The sequence below is a fragment of the Cetorhinus maximus genome, chromosome X (assembly GCF_964194155.1).
Source record: "Cetorhinus maximus chromosome X, sCetMax3.hap1.1, whole genome shotgun sequence".
Lineage (NCBI taxonomy): Eukaryota > Metazoa > Chordata > Chondrichthyes > Lamniformes > Cetorhinidae > Cetorhinus > Cetorhinus maximus.
This window is the reverse complement of record NC_135917.1, coordinates 15,627,798-15,646,049: the sequence shown is the minus strand read 5'-3', so window position 1 is coordinate 15,646,049 and position 18,252 is coordinate 15,627,798. Positions and strand designations below refer to the sequence as shown.

At 43.6% G+C, this 18,252-nt stretch overlaps 1 protein-coding gene across 1 annotated transcript in view; it reads right to left on the bottom strand.

Moving 5' to 3' along the window:
- LOC144672610 (transmembrane protein 106C-like) overlaps nt 1-16,857 on the bottom strand; it is a 46,623-nt gene extending 29,766 nt beyond the window's left edge. The window contains exon 1 of the mRNA XM_078534429.1: nt 16,559-16,857. Coding sequence (XP_078390555.1) covers nt 16,559-16,757 — 199 coding nt within the window. The 5' untranslated portion in view covers nt 16,758-16,857. The remainder of the gene's footprint in view (nt 1-16,558) is intronic.
- Between the last annotated feature and the right edge of the window lie 1,395 nt (nt 16,858-18,252).

Below are 18,252 nucleotides of genomic sequence, written 5' to 3'. Positions count from 1 at the left end.
TCTACTTTATATTGAACACATCAAGGCTGCAATTTCACTTCAGGGGTTTTTGGATGTTATGCATGAAGTGGAGAGGGATGAGGCCCAAATTTATGCCAGAGTTTGGACAGTATGTAAGGAGCTGAAATGTAGTATCTCAAAACCAGCTGTGTTATGGAAAGTTGGCAAAGAAACTCAAAGTATTGGATAGGGATTCCCTTAACACATCAAGTGTTGGAGCTGCCAACTAATGACATTTAATGCTGCATACTTCCTTTAGATGCCAAAGCAATTAAAGCAGCACAACACAATGTATTGTAATGGTGATACTACCTTAAAATATCTTTAAGAGCAGTTTAACAGCAAGTTGGCTGGGACTAAAAAACAGATCAAAATTATGGAGGAGGGTGGGCATTTGTCTCAGACATTGAGAATATCCTGTCCACCAACCCCCATCTTCCCTCCAGTGCAGAATCAATTCAAATTCTTAAATGATGCCAAAGTTTTCTGGCCTCCACTTCTCTCTGAAAGTCAACTAGATTTATCATCTGAAAACCCTCCTAAAGGAAATCTGTTTTATCCAAGTCGTCAAGTTGTTAATCTCAAATTCTTTTTTTTCTGCAGAATGCAAAAACCATTTACTATTGCTTACTCTTGGGGTATCAAACCTTTCATCAGTGTAAAAGTTGGAAAGCTTGAAGATTTTTTTTAAAAAGCATATAATACAAGAATTGAATCGATAGGAACAGCTATGCAATGCAGTTCAAGAGATTAAATAAAAACCTTGCATTTATATAGTGCTTCACACAGTCACCAGACATTTCAAAGCACTTTACAGCCAATGAAGTACTTTTTGGAGTGCAGTCACCGTTGTAAAGCAGGCAACACAGCTGCCAATTTGCACATAAACTCCCGCAAACAGCAATGTGATAATGGCCGGGTAATCTGTTTTTGAGATGTTGACTGAGGAGTAAATATTGGCCAGGACACCATGGAGAACTCCTGCCGTTCTTCAAAAGAGTGCCATGGGATCTTTTATATCCAACCAAGCAGGCAGATAGGGCATCAGTTTAATGTCCCATCCAACAGTACACCACTGCCTCAGTACTGCACTGGAGCGCCAGCTTCCATTTTTGTATTCAAGCCCTGAAGTGGGACTTAATCTAGCACCTACTGACTCAAGCTACCAACTGAGCCACAGCCAACCCAACTGGACATTAAACTTCTACAATTTAGATTATGGCCATAATTAAAGTACAGAAAGAGGCCAGTTGACCCATCACATTGGTGCTGGCTCTTTGCTAGACAAATCCAAAACTAATCCCACAGCCTAGCTTTCTCCACAGCTCTGCATTATCCATTTCAAAACATTTATCCACTTCTCCTTTAAAAAGGAGTTTCTGCCTCAATTGCTCCTCATGGCAAAGCTCATCATGCTTCCACACCACTCCCTCAAGCATCTAGCACGTCAACTGCCCCCTCAAAACAATGCAGCTAGGTTTGTTAAACATGACTTGCCCTTTACAAATCCATGCTGTCTCTCTGGTCATCCAAGCGTTCAGTCACCCAAAGTAACAAGTTCCATTAACTTCCCACAACAGATGTTAGACTATTAGGCCTTTGGTTTTCTCTTACCTTTAAATTAGGTGAGTGACACTGGTAGTTTTTCTCATCTCCTGATTAATACCATGCCCCACATTACCATTACTGTTTGGTGGCCGATAAACAACTCCAACCAGTGTCTGCTGCCCTTTCCCCTCCACCTCTTCCTTGCTTCCTGTCCTTCCTAAATGTGTCACACCCTTGAATATTCAGGTCCCAACCCATGTCCTCCTGCAGCCAAACCTTTGTCATGGCTCAAATCGTTCTTATTTATTTCTATGCATGTTCTCAGTTCATTTTTTCCCACGTCCCCCAGTATTGGTGCCAGTGCCCCATGAACCAGAACCCACTTCTCCCACACCAGCCTTTCATCTCCCTAATCCGATTTGTCCTGTGCCAAATTGCACATGGCTCAGGTAATAATCCAGAGATCATTACCTTTTGAGGTTCTGCTTCTTAATTTGGTGCCAAGCTCCTCAATAACTATGCAGAACCTCCTTTGTCTTGCCTATGTCATTGGTCCCAACAAGGACCACTACAACTGGGTCCTCGTCCTCCAGGTTCCTCTCCAGCCCTGAACTCTGGCACCGGGCAGGCAACACAGCTGTCTGGACTCACGCTCTTTGCTGCAGAGAACAGTGTCAATCCCGCCAACTTTACTGTCCCCTATTACCACTACATTCCTTGTAACTCCCCCCACTTGAATGGCTTCCTGTACCATGGTGCCATGACCAGCTAGCCCATCCACCCTGCAGCCCCCCACTCATCCAAACAAGCTGAAAAAACCTCAAACCATTGTTGGACAATTGTAAGGGCTGAGGCTCCGGCCCTCTGGGTCCCCTTACCTGCCTCACTTGCAGTCACATTCCTGTCCCTGACCAAATCAGAAGACCCTATCCTAAGGAGTGTGACTGCCTCCTGGAATAAAGTGTCCAGGCAACTTTCCCCCCTCCTGATGTACTAGAGTATCTGCAGAACCAGACTCCAGCCCAATAACTCAGAGCCAAAGTTCCTGCAGCCACAAACACTTAACTGCAGATGTGTTTGCCCTGGAACTCCCGCATCCTGCAATCGCAGCACATCACCAGCCCTGCCATCTCAACGTGTGTTAATTAATAATTGCTAGTTAAATTAATAAAGCCTACACCTCCCAATAGGTCCTGGCACTGCCAGTAAACTTTACAATACTGGTAAAACTAATAATACCAGTTACTGGTTTACCTGTTTCTTCTGCTGCCATAGTGGAAATCAAATACTGGAAACTGGAAAAGGAAAATATAGCTCCTCCTCCCCACTCAGCATACTACTTCATTCAGTAAACTTTACCTAAAACTCCTCTCCCCCATGCACCGAATTCCCACTTTGAACCAAATTCCCAAATATACTCACTCGGTCTCAGACTGCCCTCACAGAACTGTAAACAATAGGCTGCTTTTAAAAGGGGAGATAGTTCAGGTACAGTAAACAAATTCAAAGCTCCCTGGATGATGAAAGAGATAAAACAGTAAGATGAAGAATAAAAAGGGTACATATGACAGATGTTGGGTGGATAATAGAATTGAAAATCAGGTCGAATATACAAGATTCAGAGGGGAAGAGAAAAACAAGAGCAGAGAGAACAAGCAAAGAAACTGGCAAATAACAAAGAGGAATCTAAAAGTTTTACGTCGGCATATAAATAGTAACAGGGTGGTAGGTAAGAGTGTGGCCAATTATGGACCTAAAAAGGGATTTACACATGCAGGCAAAGGGCACGGCTGAGGCACTAAATGAATACTTTGCATCTGTCTTCACCAAGGAAGATGATGCTGCCCAAGCCATAGTGAAAGAAGAGGTCGTTGAGACACTGGACGGACTAAAAATTGAAAAAAAGAGGTATTAGGTAGGCTGGCAGTACTTAGTTAGGTCACCAGGACCAGATGTGATGTATCCAAGGATAATTAGGAAAGAGCGTGGAAATTGCAGAGGCCATAATCTTCCAATCCTCCTTAGATACAGAGCTGGTGCTGGGAGGTGGTGTCAGTACTTGGACCACTGCTTTTCTTGCAGTATGTTAAATGACAGACTGGGATGTACAGGGCACAATTTCAAAATTTTCAGATCGCAAAAAACTTGGAAGTAGTATTGTGAACTGAGAATAATGATTGACTTCAAAAAGGCAGGCTCGTGAAATGGGCAGATAAGCAGCAAGTGAAATTTAATGCAAAGAAGTGTCAAGTGATGCATTTTGGCAGCAAGAGCATGGAGACAATATAAAAAGGTACAACGCTAAAAGGGGTGCAGGGGCAGAGGGATCTGGGTGTATATGTGCACGAGAGAGCTAAAAGCATACAGTATCCTAAGCTTTACTAATTGGGGCACTGAGTTCAAAAGCAAGGAAGTTTTGATAAACCTGTATAAAACACTGCTTTGACCCGAGCTGGAATATTGCACCCAGTTCTGGGCATCACACTAGGGAAGAAACTGAGGCATTAGAGAGGACACGGAAAATTTTCACAAGAATGGTTCCTGGGATGAGGAACTTCAGTTATGTAGACTGGAGAAGCTAGGGCTGTTCTTCTGGGAGAAAAGAAGGTTACAAGGATTTGGGAGTCTGGGTAGACAAAAACACTGCTCCCATTGGTGGAAGGATCAACAACCAAAGGACATGGATTTAAGGAGACTGGCAAAAACAATAACATCATGAGGAAAAACTCAAAAGAGTGAGTGGTTAGGATCTGGAATGCAATGAATGGCTGTGTGGTGGATACAGATTCAGTGTGGCTTTCAAGAGAATTGGATAATTATGTGAAGAAAACATTTTGTAGAGCTATGAGGAAAAGACAGATTGGGACTGGCTGAATTGCTCTTGGAGAGCTGGCATGGACAGGGCAAGCCAAATGGCCTCCTCCTGTGCTGTACCCATTCTATATAAAACTTGTGACTTACCCTTCTCCATCTCAAACACCACATCACTGTCACTTAACTAGCAGTTCCCTTACTGTTAGAGTTGACTAATCCAGGTTTGTTACTTGCTGTTCTGTTGTTGGTTCAATTCATAGAATCATAAAATGGCACAGCACAGGAGACCATTCAGCAAAGCACTCTTTCAAAGAGTGCCAGTTAGTCACCACCCCCTCCCCCTAATCTCTCCCTATATCCTAAAAGTTCTCCATTCATCCAATTCCATTTTGAAGGCTACATTAAATTTGCATCCACCATCCTACTAGGCAGTGCAATCCAAATTCTAACCACTCACTCCATTTTAAAAAAAAAAAAATCCCCTCATGTTGCTCCTGGATTTTTGGCTAATACTCATGTCCTCGGGTTCTTGATCCTTCAGTAACTGGAACTAAACCCCTCGATTTTAAAATCAAATCTCCTAGCCTGCTCTGCTGCAAGGAAAACCACCCCAGCCTCTCCAGTCTAACCATGCAACTGTAATCCCTCGTCCCCGGAAGTATTCTCGTAAATCTCTGCACCCTCTCCAAAGACTTCACTTCACAATTGGATACAATACTCCAGCTGGTGTCAAACTAGTTTTATATAGGTTGAGCATAACTTCCTGGCTTTTGTACTCATGCATTTACAAGCCGAGGGTCGCATATAGAAACAGAAAATGCTGGAAGGCTAAACAGCTTCCATGGAGAGAAAAACAGAGGCAACAGCTTAGGTCAATGACGTTTCCCATATCTTTACAAACTGCTTCATTAAGCTATCATACCATCTTCAAAGGTTCATGCACAAACACCAAGTCTCTCTGTTCTTGCACCCCCTTTATAACTGTACCATTTAGCTTGTATTGCCTCTCCTCATTCTCCCTACCAAAACATACCACCTCACACTTGTGCACTGAATTTCATCTGTCTTATGTCTGCCCATTCTACCAGCTGGTCTAAATCCTCTTGAAGTCTATTATCTTTCACACCCTTTACTACAATTTCAAGTTTCTCATTATCTGCAAATTTCAAATGTATGCTTTGTACCCACAAATCATTAAATGTGCATCAAAAAAAAGAGCAGTGGTTCTTGTATTAACCCTCAGGAACATCATTGCCTCTCCAGTCTGGAGAAAATACTGCCATTCCCCAGAGCAGCTTTCTATTCCTTAGCCAATTTTTTTTTCCATGCTGCTATTTTCCTTTTTAATCCCATGGGTTTCAATTTTGCTGACAAGCCTAATATGGAGTACTTTTTGCAACCTCCATTGTTACGCACCCTACTCCTATCAGGAGAATTGTGGACAATGTCCAGTCTTGTATCCTTTTCTATTGCTCAATTGTAACCAGAGTGTTTCTACTGCTTGCTTCCTCTTACAATATCCCCCTTTCTAATGTTAGAAGTGTCCTTCATCAATATCGATGCTTCCATTGCCGATTTCCCTGCCCTTTCTAAGCATCTTTTGACCTAATATAAAAATAATACCTGGAAAAACTCAGCAGATCTGACAGCATCTGTGGAGAGGAACACAGTTAATGTTTCGAGTCGGTATGACTCTTCAACAGAACTAAGGAAAAAATAGAAGAGAGGTGAAATATAAGCTGGTTTAAGGTGGGGGTGGGACAGGTAGAGCTGGATAGAGAGCCAGTGATAGGTGGAGATAACCAAAAGATGTCATAGACAAAAGGACAAAGAGGTGTTGAAGGTGGTGATATTATCGAAGGAATGTGCTAATTAAGGGTAGAAAGCAGGACGAGCAAGGTACAGATAGCCCTAGTGGGGGTGGGGTGGGGTGAAGGAATCAAAAAAGGTTAAAAAGGTAGAGATAAAACAACGGATGGAAATGTATTTAAAAATAATGGAAATAGGTGGGAAAATATATATAAAATATTTGGAAAAAAAAGGCGGGGGGGAGAAATCGGAAAGGGGGTGGGGATGGAGGAGAGAGTTCATGAATTGTTGAACTCAATATTCAGTCCGGAAGGCTGTAAAGTGCCTAGTCAGAAGATGAGGTGCTGTTCCTCCAGTTTGCGTTGAGCTTCACTGGAACAATGCAGCAGGCCAAGGACAGACATGTGGGCATGAGAGCAGGGTGGTGTGTTGAAATGGCAAGTGACAGGGAGGTCTGGGTAATGCTTGCGGACAGACTGAAGGTGTTCTACAAAGCGGTCACCCAGTCTACGTTTGGTCTCTCCAATGTTTTATCTCTACCTTTTAGCCTTTTTCGATTCCTTCACCCCACCCCACCAGGGCTATCTGTACCTTGCTTGTCCTGCTTTCTACCCTTAATTAGTACATTCCTTAGATAATATCACCACCTTCAACACCTCTTTGTCCTTTTGTCTATCTCCACCTATCACTAGCCCTCTATCCAGCTCTACTTGTCCCACCCCCCCTTAAACCAGCTTATATTTCACCTCTCTTCTATTTTTACTTAGTTCTGTTGAAGAGTCATACCGACTTGAAACGTTAACTGTGTTCCTCTCCACAGATGCTGTCAGACCTGCTGAGTTTTTCCAGGTATTTTTATTTTTGTTTTGGATTTCCAGCATCCGCAGTTTTTGCTTTTATTTTGACCTAATATATTTATCGTACCCAGTTTGTAGACAGGTCTCAGTAATGGCCATGAAGTCACACCTTTTAAACTGAATTTGCACTTTAAATTTACCTGTTTTATTCCTTATGCCAAGTGCATATAACGTATAAATTCTTATTTGGGCAAGAGGCCATAATATTGCTTTCCACACATTTTAACATTACAACAGAAGTAATTTAAGGGTGTAAATTTGTTACAATTTCCAATATTTTTTGAACCAGGGCATTTATATTACCTTTAACACTATTGATGATCTGGCCTTCACTCTCACCCTTTTCTTTAGGGAAATTATTTTTGCCCAATCCCTGAAGTTTTTATTCCCTCCAGACCTTTTCAGGTGGACTTTGGTCGCAGCCTGGTTTAAGTGGAGTGCATTCCAGTGGTTCAGTTCCTTTCTATCACAACACTGATGCCAGTGTCCTACGAAATGGAACCTCCCCCTTTCCACAAACACCTTCAAACATATATTCACGTCCTTAAGCCAATTGACCCCATGGAAATTTACACATCGCTTAGGCAATAAATCCTGCCTTTTCACTTAGCTCCTGATGCTACTCCAGCAGGATCGCCTTGTTCCTTTTCAAGTAGTTGGTCCAACATGAACCACAGCCCTGGGTCGTCTTCCTCCTTTTCCAGTCACTTCAAGGTATCCAGAAAAATGGAGAGGGGCAAAGGGAATAAACCACAACTAGTCAGACTGACTAGAGCACCTTTTCAGTTCAGCGATAAAGGCAAAAGCTAGAACGAGTGGTACACAAACCAGGTTTGCAAGGGGCAAGTATAGAGTTGGAAAGTTGCAACATTGGAGGACCATCTAAGTGGTAAGTGAAACAGTTGGAAGGGATACTTGGATCGAGCATAGAGGAAAGGCAACCACTAATGATAGTTTGCATAGGGGCCAGGAAAGGGAATGCAGTAATCAGAATAAGCGAGGGTACAAAGAAATGAGAGCAGGAGGCATGTCTCAAGCAAGAGATGAGTTTGAGTGGCAAGGGGGAGAAAGTAGAGCAAAAACTGCAGACAGCAATCCCAAGTTAGAGCAGGGGAAAATGCACAAATAGTCTTTTACCTTGGGAGGTTAAAAGAAACCAGGAATGAACACCTCACATTTAAAATGGTTTTGGGAGGCTGAGGTAGCTGCAGTCAGTCATGGGGTGTGCAGAGGATTGGGTACCATATAGTTGCCCTTCAGAATGAACTTGAGAATATGACGTGGTTCGAACTTCAGAATGCAAACCTGGCGATTAAACAACTAAGCCAGTAATGCACTATGTATGTATAGTCACTACAGCCTGGGGTGGTTTTCTACAAACATAATTAAAGCAAAATGATTTCCCTCCAAAGCCATGTATTTGCTAGTTTGAGGAACATGTTTGCACACTCATACCACTATCTTCTGCATTGTGTGGCCTCACTCAAGCCTATTTTATGTAGCAAGGTTCCTGGCAGTTTCCTGCCACATCCCAAGGTTCCTTACATTCAAATGAATGGATTACATTCTCAAACATCAAGCGAGATGAAGGACAGTGACAGCTTACAGGGCAGAATTACTGCTGCAGTGCCAAAATCCACCATTATATCAGCAGAAACCCTCAGTGAAACAACTGCTCACAAACAATGAAACCCCATGTTGGGCGAACCAGATGGCAATTTTGAATATAAAAATCACCATTCCTTCATAGTCACTGGGTCAAAAAACCCAAGAACCCAAATGGGTAATAAATGCTAGCTTTGCTAGTGACACCTGTATCCATACAACATTAAAAGCTTCATTTTTTTATAGATAAGTTTATGGTGGGATTTAAAAAGCTAAGTTCACCTAAACTCTCACACCCATATTCTAAATCACCCATCACCCCATATTCTCTTATTACAGGAACCAGGTTACAATTCACAGTCTTCAAATTCCTCTACAGTCCCACCTCTCCCTTGGTCTGTAATCTCATCCAGTTCTACAACCCTCGAAGATCTCTGCATTCTTCCAATTCTGCCCACTGTCTCTTTGACCAAGCTTTTAGTCACCCTGTAATATCCTCCTTTGGGCTGACACTCTGATTATGCTTCTGGTGAAGTGCCTTGAGAATTTCTACATCAAAAAAATATGAGATATATAAAGACAAGTTGTTGAATTTTAATTTGCATTTTTGCAATCTTGTGGATTTAAACCCTTGTAACCGGAATTTATTAGTAACCTCTAGGACCAGATTTTCCCCCAGGCGGGATTCGCGAGTAGGGAGATTTCCCAGTGTCATGATCCCCACCTGCTTGTCCATACTATTTTCATGCTGAGAAAGTCTTGGGTGCTGAATCGACACTGAATTTCAAATTCAGCATCAAGCAGAGCACCAAGGGACAAACACCATGCTGCACCGAGACAGGGGAATTAAGATCAGAAATGGTTGAGAACTTGTAAGGAGAGATAGCAACAAACAGCTGCACAAATGCTATCACATCTTGAGAAATTTCTGCACTTGCATTTGGGGGCGGGCGAGAGAGAGAGAGAGAGAGAGAGAGGTTGGGGGCATAATGCTCAGGGTCAGCAGAGAGAAAAAAAAAGGTGTGGAGATCATGGTTGGTTGTAGAGAAAAAAAAAGTGGAGCTTAAAAAAGGCAGGCCTTGCCCTCCGGGGTGACCTTGGAACACCAGCAAACACTTCTGGCTGGCCAGAGAGGCTGAAAACCAAGCTACTGATGATCAGGCAGGACGTGCACCACATACACAAGTTTCTACAGCCCTTGAACGTGAGGGAATACGAGGACAGGGGGAGAGAGAATGGCGAGCACTATTTTTGACTTGAACTGTGAACAGCACTAGAAAATTTAAAACAAAAGAAAGGACAGACAGATAGACCAATCTCCTCAACCACAGAACACAACAGAAGTGCAGAAATAACACTCAGTGAACAACTTCAGTTGCTTAACAGTTGAGTAAGCAAGAACAGGACGTCAGTTTACAGATCTAGCCAAACACGTTTCACAAGAATATTAGTTACTTGTGTAAGGCTGGAGAGGTGGTTCAGGGGAGATAGACACATATCAGGGTGCAGAGATAAAGACTGCAGTTTTATTCAATTATCTTTGGGGATCTATGGAATTTAATTTTCTCAAATCCTATGCAAAAATTGAACCACTAGTAAAACATGCCCATCAGCCTCAACACATGCTGTAGATGTTTCAGTAAAATACCAGCACCCCTTTTTTCTATGTTGGGTTATTTGGAAAAAAGTTATGTCAAGTTATGGGTTGAGAGAGAGAAAAGGGACAAAATTCCATGACAACATACATCATACATGGTGTGTTGGCTGAAATAGTGTGTTCTCATTTCAGGTTTTATTCCCTTCAAATGCCCTGAGATAGAAAAAAAAAATCACTTGTTTAAAAAAAAGACTAAAAAAGAACATTCAAGGTTCTTTTAAAATGGAAATAGTGCAGCAGTGAAGCTTTTTAAAAAGGACAAATTTCATTTGATGGAATCATTTTGTTGCAAAACACTTTCTGCATTTGTGGTTACTGGTAAGGTCACACTTCCTTGTAACTTCACTAGTTAGCAGAATGGCACACAATAGGCAGTGCCAAGTCTCAATCAAACTGCAATTCAAATTACTAAACACCTGACTCCATTAATAAGATCAATGTTTGCTCATGCTGCTTGAAACGTTTAAAGTTTGTCCAGACACCCAATATACTGGCTACAACACGGCAACAAAAATAAATTCTAGCCAGTGATTCCCACCACTGTTCTAAATGCTACAAAATGTTCCAACATGCAAAACAAGGAATTATTTCCTTAAGCTCATTTAAAATAGTACAAGTTGCAACAGCCAAGCCGCTTTTACAAAAATGTTTTTCCACCAGACATTAAAAACAAGCAACTAAGGTCAAGATAATCTTCTGCCTTAATATGATTATAACTGCAACAAAACCCTCATGTACTGAATTGTGCCGCTTTGGAGCAGTGCAACTCAACCAGTCATCTACCAGATCAGGAGTGGAGCAGTATAGGACTGAACACCTCAACCAGATACACAAGGGCTGCTCTTGCATCAACTAATTCCAGTGTTGAAGCTATGCACAGTTACTGCAGCAGCTCTAACAAGTTCAAAATGCAAAGCTAACATCACCATGATAAACAGATTACATTTCCAGAAGTCCAATTTCTGGGCACCTCCTTGCAGGTCTTTTCCCATGTCCAGTCATCAGGGAAAATTGATGATACCTGGATTTGCTGCCTCTACCTACAAGCTGCTGTTTGACTTAAATAACTAGGTAACCACTTCCAATAAGCACAATGTTGACGATCTTAGTGTCATGTAATCTGCATCCTGTTTGCACCACAAGGCATAGGCCACAGAACAATGAGCAGCAACTTGCAATTGTTTAAGTGATGCATTACAGTTTGAATTTCTGGCTACAGGCCCTCCCAGATGGCTGGGGAAGGTCGATAAAACAGCAAACATTGCCAGTCTGTTTACAGGCAGCTGGAAGGGGGGCAAGGAATAAAAAAAACAGGTAGCATTTACATTTACTAGCAGTGCAACAGTGAGGAGAGTCCTGGAGACAGCAGTGCTCACTACATAACAGCATGGCGATGTCAGCAAATATTACAAGTATAACAAACTGCAGGAATTTACTCTAGAAATAATATTTATCCATCTCTGGAAGCCACTCAAGAATAAAACTTATAGAACTAAAATCAAATCTGTACATCAGGGATTTGAATTGAAACAGAAAATGCTGGAAAAACTCAGCAAGTCTGGCAGGATTTGTGGAGCGAGAAAGAGTTAACATCGAGTCTGTGTGACTCTTCAGAGCTTTGAAGAGCCATGCTGACGCAAAAACATTAACTGATCCTCGCTAGGAGGAGGAGGAGAGAAAATCCAGCAGGTCTGGCAACATCTGTGAAGTGAAACAGAGCCTTCAGTTCCAAAGAAGAATCATTTTTGTTTCTCTCCCCGCAGGTGTTTCTAGACCTGAGTTTTTCCAGCATTTCGTTATTAATTCAGGTCTCCAGCATCCACAGTCTTTTGCTTTCATCTCCTTATATGGCTGTGTCAAATTTTGTTTCACAATACTCAAGTGCTTTGGGACATTTTATTAAATTTTAAGAAGTACTCTAAATGCCAGCTATTGCATGTTCCTAGCCCACCCTCTCTAGCATACTACTGGACTAAGTGGTGGAGCACAGCAGTTTTCAACTTAATTGCAGCTCATATGCAAAACCAAATAAAAAAATGAGGCCTGCTAAACAAATTTAAACAAACCTCTGTCAAAGATAGGAAAGTGACACATTAACTTCTAATCTACATGTCATTAATCATTTGGTAGTACAGCACTTGAGTATTGCTGAAAAAGAGACATGTCAAAGCTTTCTGTCTTGCACTCATCAGGACACTTCACAAGAATACCAATATAAAAAGGGGTAAAACAACAACAGTAAAGTTTTGGACAACCTCAAGTTTACCAAGGGTAGAATGTGGGAGACCAGCCAGAATACATATAAATTGTTGTTTCCCCTTATGTTGGTATTCTTAGGAAGTGTTCTGATGAGTGCAAATGAAAGGCTTCAACATGTCTCTTTCTATGTGTAATTGATAAACTCTTTAGCTAAAGAGAAAAAAAGCACATGCAAGAGCACTGCACAGACATCCTAGCAGCGCACACTTTTAGGAAGGCATTTAAAGAGAGACTTCTCAGGTTGGGAACATGCTTCAGAAACAACTAATTTATGTAACATCTTTACGTAACGAAACATCCCAAGGTGTTTCACAGGAGCTTTAAAACAAAATGACACCAAGCAACACAGAGCTACAAGTCAGATGACGAAAAGCTTGGTCAAAGAAGTGTCATAAAGTAGGAAAGCAAGGTTGTGAAATGGAGAGGTGTAGGCAACTGAAAGCATGCCCCCCCACCCACCCATGGTGGAGCAATTAAACTCGGACACTCAAGAGACCAGAATTAGAGGAGCACAGATATTTTGGAGGGTTGTGGGACTGGAGGAGATTACTGAGATAGAGGAGAGAACATGGAGGGATTTGAAAACAAGGATGAGAATTTTAAAATCAAGATGTTGCTTGACCAAGAGCCAACGTAGGTCAGCAACCACAGGGGTGTGATCGGGGAAGGAGAACGGGACTTTGGTGTGAGTTAAGACATGGGCAGAGTTTGGATGACCTCAAGTTTAGAAGGTAGAATATATGGGAGACCAGCCAGGAGACTAGAAGCAACAAAGACATGGAAGAGGGCTTCAGCAGCAGCATCAGGGTCAAATATAATACCAAGGTTGTGAACAGACTGGTTTAGTGTCAGACTGTTGCCAGGGAGGGGGATGGAGTCAGTAGTTAGGGAACTGACTTTGGAGCAAGGACCAAAAACAATGGCTTCAACCTTCCAATATTTAATTGGAGGAAATTTCTGCTCAGCCAGTACTGGACATTGGATAAACAGTCTGATAATTTAGCAAAAAGAAAGGAATCAAGAGAAGTGGTGGTGAGGTAGAGCTGGGTGTCACCGGCATACATTAGAAAACCAACACTGCTTTCCAATGATGCTGCTGAGGAGCAGCATGTGGATGAGAAACAGGAGGGGCTGCCAGAGAAGCCGTTACAAGTGATACTCTGGATATGATTAGATAGATAAGAACGAAACCATGCAAGTGAAGTTTCACTCATCTCGACAACTGCAGAGGTGCTGGAGGAGGATAGTGGGTGAACCATGTCAAAGACATCAGACAAGGTCAAGAAGGGATAGTTTACCTTTGTCACAGTCACATTGGATGTCATTTGTGACTTTGAGAATAGCTATTTCAGTGCTGCGCAGGACAGAAACCTGATTGGAGGGATTCAAATATGGAGTTTTGGGAAAGATGGAAACAGGCTTGAGAGGTGACAACATGTTCAAGGACTTTGGAGAGGTGGGGAATTTAGAAATGGGAAAGTAAGTTTGCAAGGATGGTGGGTATTTTATTTTTTTTGAAGAGAGTGTGTTAACAGCAGATTTAAGAAGAGGAACGACAGAAGCGTTGACAATATCGGCGAACATGGGGGCAGGGAGGGGAAACTGGGTGGTCAGCAGTGTAGTGGGAATTGGGTCAAGGAAGCAGGAAGTGGGTCTCATGGACAAGATGAGCTCAGAGAAAAAAAGTGTTCAGGGCTAAAGGGAAGAACTTCAGGCAAAGTTCAAACAGGGGGGCAAGTGGAAGGAAGGGATGCAACAGATGCAGTTGATTGTTGCCAAGATTGAGTCCATGAGCTCCTCATACTTATTGCTGGAGGCGAGAGTGAAGGGGGTGAGGAAAGGGGTTAAGACAATAGTTTGCAATGGAGAAAAGCCGCCACAGGTTATCTTTGCATTCCAGAATGATCCTGCAATAGTGAGCAGTTTTAGCAGACAAGAGCAGGACCCAATAGTGTTTTGCATCTTCCAGCTAGATCTGGTGGTGGAGGCTAAACCAGTTGTCCATCATAGCCTTTCAGGTCTACATCCCTTGGGCTTTAGTGAACAGAGGGGAGGGCTGTGGTAGGGGGAAAAAAACAGCCAGGGTAAATAAAGTAAGAGTTTTATTTTGGACTAGGGCAGAGGTAGGGGTGACAGTGCAGGAGAACAAATCAGTAGCTGCAGAAACAGAAAGGCCAAGGCTAGGCAGTTAGTATTTTGAAAGTGCAACTAAATTGGGAGATAGTTTTTTCACCCAGGGACAGAGAAAAGAGAAGGCAAGGAAACAACGTGTATGTTGAGTATGATACAAGACAGAGATAGCCTTATCCATGACTGAGATGGTGGGACTAGCAAGACTACACAAGATGGCAAGATCAAGGGGTGACCATGAATTTGGGTTGGGAAGTTTATGGAGGAAAGATTTAGAGAGGATAGGAGGGCAGTGAACTCAAAAGGAGAGAGAACATGATGGAGGTTAAAATCACCAAGGGTGAGAAATCATTCAGTGCAGAGGCTGAGGGAGGAAAGCAATAATGAAATCAGAATTTTTTTTATTGTACTTGGGAGGGCAGTAGAAAACAATGAATTTGACTGAGAGGGGTGCAAAAAGGTGAGTTGATCATAGGACGAGAAAGTCAAGCCAAGGTGCATTCTGGTGATAAGTGCCACACCGCCACCACATCAGTCTTGATAGTGGAAGTAATGAAATATGTAGCTAGGCAGGGAGGCTTCATTAAGGGAAAGGTGTCATCACCCCTCAGCCATTAGGGTCATGATGCCAACACAATCACCCACAATAAGTTCCATGGATGGCAAGGGCCTCGTTCACAAGTGAACACACTTGAGGGTGATACTGAGAGGGGCAATGAGTTTATCCACTGCCAGAGTTCACAGGGTCAGCAACAGGAGGGGATAGTTGGACTGGAAGGAGATTAGCAAGGTTGGCCCCCAGCAGGGACACTGGGCAGGAAGGTCAATGAGAGAATGGGATGGGGCAGTTGCTGCTTATAAGCCAGTGTCTTGATAAGCCTGCCAGAGGATGCCAAGAGTGTCAGAGAGGGAAGGTTAACTAAGAGGGAGGCAAGCCTGGGATGACAGCAAGAGAGCAGGAAGGTGGAGGAGTACTGAAGGATTGGGGTAGGGATTTGGGAGAGCAGAGTACTTGAGAGGTGAAAGGAGGCATGAAGATAGGTGGGGGGGGCGGGGGGGGGGGGAAGAGAGAAGAGAAACAAAGCTACAAAGAACAAAAAAAAGTGGAAATGGATTGATGGGTTCAGGTCTGTAGAAGCAGTGAAAATGTGCATATGCACATAGACTCAGGCAATACTCAAGCCACATAGACCTGGGTTCCACAAAATCCTGATGAAACAGAAAATATGAAATAGGAGATACCAGAGTTAAAGTCAAGGTTCCATGGTGGGGTAATAACACAAGTAGGGTTATTGCTAACAAGTACATTTACGTGTACTGAATTGCAATTTAGGAAACAGCATCCAATTTGCACAAAGTACAACAGTAATATTAAATAACCTGTTGTTTCCATTATCTCAGTGGAGGGGTAAACACTGACCCACATATTAGAAAGAACTTTTTTTCTTGAAAATAATACCATGCAATCGTTTCTGTCTGAGGGCAGAAAGCCCTATTCAAAGTCTCATCCGAAAGATAGTATCTGGAAAGGCGCAGCACCCCGGCAGTACTGCGTCAGCCGAAATTGTTATGCACAAGTCAGGGGAGGGATTTGAACCCGCAGGAGCGGGACAGCAACTCGCTTAGGTTACTGCTGACATGTTTGGAGGTTAACAAAAGTGCAGCAGCAGCAGCGCTAACTACATCCAGTGTTACCCCACATGTAGTCCAGCGACAACATACCGCTTTAGCCACTAGGAGTATTGTGTTTAGAATCTGCACTGGCGGAGCTGAGAGGCCGTTAGACCCGGTGCTGAAAGGCAGCCCCCCCGGGGGGGGTCAGGGGGCACGTGCGGTTCCTCAGCCGCCAGTGATTAAAGCTCCTCCAGTCCTCCGTTACCTTTCGGAATGCGGCCGGTGCCTTGGCAGGTCGGGCAGGTGACACTGTCCTTGCCGGTAAATTCCACATAAGGGAACCGCGCGATGTCCTCCTGTCTGTCATCGCCGTCCCCCAGCAAGTCTTCGCTACTCTCCGTGTTCACAAAGCGCTCCCTACCCAGACGGTCTCCACCAGCTCGAGCTGAAAACTGCGAACCCATCACTGCGCGCGTGCCGCCGCCGGGCGCGCTCTTTATACAGCTGGTGTCCCGTCAGCCCTTTTACTGGGGGGGGGGGAAGCTCCGCGCGCGCGCGCCCGGCTCTTAACGCGATGACGTGACTTTCGTCCACGTGTACGCCCTGATCCTCCAGTTCGTCGTCTTCAGCTTGTGTTTCCTCAGTGCTTGAAGCTCCATCCTCCGTTACCTCGACTAGCCGAGGCGAATGGGCGATCCTGTATGTTGTGCCTTATTTTGACTGTTTGGGGAAGCTTGGGGAAAGTGGGGCTCGGTGATTGACATGTTGGGTGACCAATGGCAGGAGCCGGGGGGAGGGCCCGATGAAGGTAGGAAGCGATGTGGTGACATGTCCCAGAACATGTCCAGTCACAGTGAACAACCCCGGTTTACTGAACACAGCAGGTCACAAACCAGACTTGTGTTTCAATGACGTTTCGGTTTTTTCAAAACAACTGAACCAAGTCTTTTTTTGTCACAAGATCCCAGCCAGAGTCCTCAATTCCACACTAACTTTACCGCTGCAAATGTAAGACCAACCTTAACAACCTCAGTTATTTTCATTGACACACTGGGTTCCAACAATAGAGATTTTCAGCTGGATTTTAAACCAGCAAACGTACCTCAAGTGTGGGAGATTTTGTTTTCACCCAGAGCCACAAGCAGGAAAGCATAGCGATTTTTCAATGAGAAATTTTGCTTGAGGGTCCCCCCTTCCGCACTGCTTGTTAGTGGTTTATCGATAGACGGCATCCAACGACCTCTTCAGGTACAGCTTGAGGCTGGTTATCAATCATCTCTCATCACCCAGAGGCTGAGTCCCTCTCACCTCCCAGGTGGTCATGGGGTTCATTTAAAGGAGGCCATGGGGGTATGCTCATGACCTCCTTTAAATTATCCCTAATAACTCAAGACCATAAGACATAGGAGCAGAAATTAGGCCATTCAGCCCATCGAGTCTGCTCCGCCATTCAATCATGGCTGATAAGTTTCTCAACCCCATTCTCCCCGTAACCTTGGATCCCCTTACCAATCAAGAACCTATCTATCTCAGTCTTAAGTACACTCAATGACCTGGCCTCCACAGCCTTCTGTGGCAATGAATTCCATAGATCCACCACTCTCTGGCTAAAGAAGTTTCTCCTCATCTCTGTTCTAAAAGGTCTTCCCTTTACTCTGAGGCTGTGCCCTCGGATCCTAGTCTCTCCTACTAATGGAAACATCTTCCCCACGTCCACTCTATCCAGGCCTTTCAGTATTCTGTAAGTTACAATCAGATCCCCCCTCATCCTTCTAAACTCCATCGAGTATAGACCTAGAGTCCTCAAACGTTCCTCATTTGTTAAGCCTTTCATTCCTGGGATCATTCTCGTGAACCTCCTCTGGACCCTCTCCAGGACCAGCACATCCTTCCTGAGATACAGGGCCCAAAATTGCTCACAATATTCTAAATGTGGTCTGTCCAGAGCCTTATAAAGCC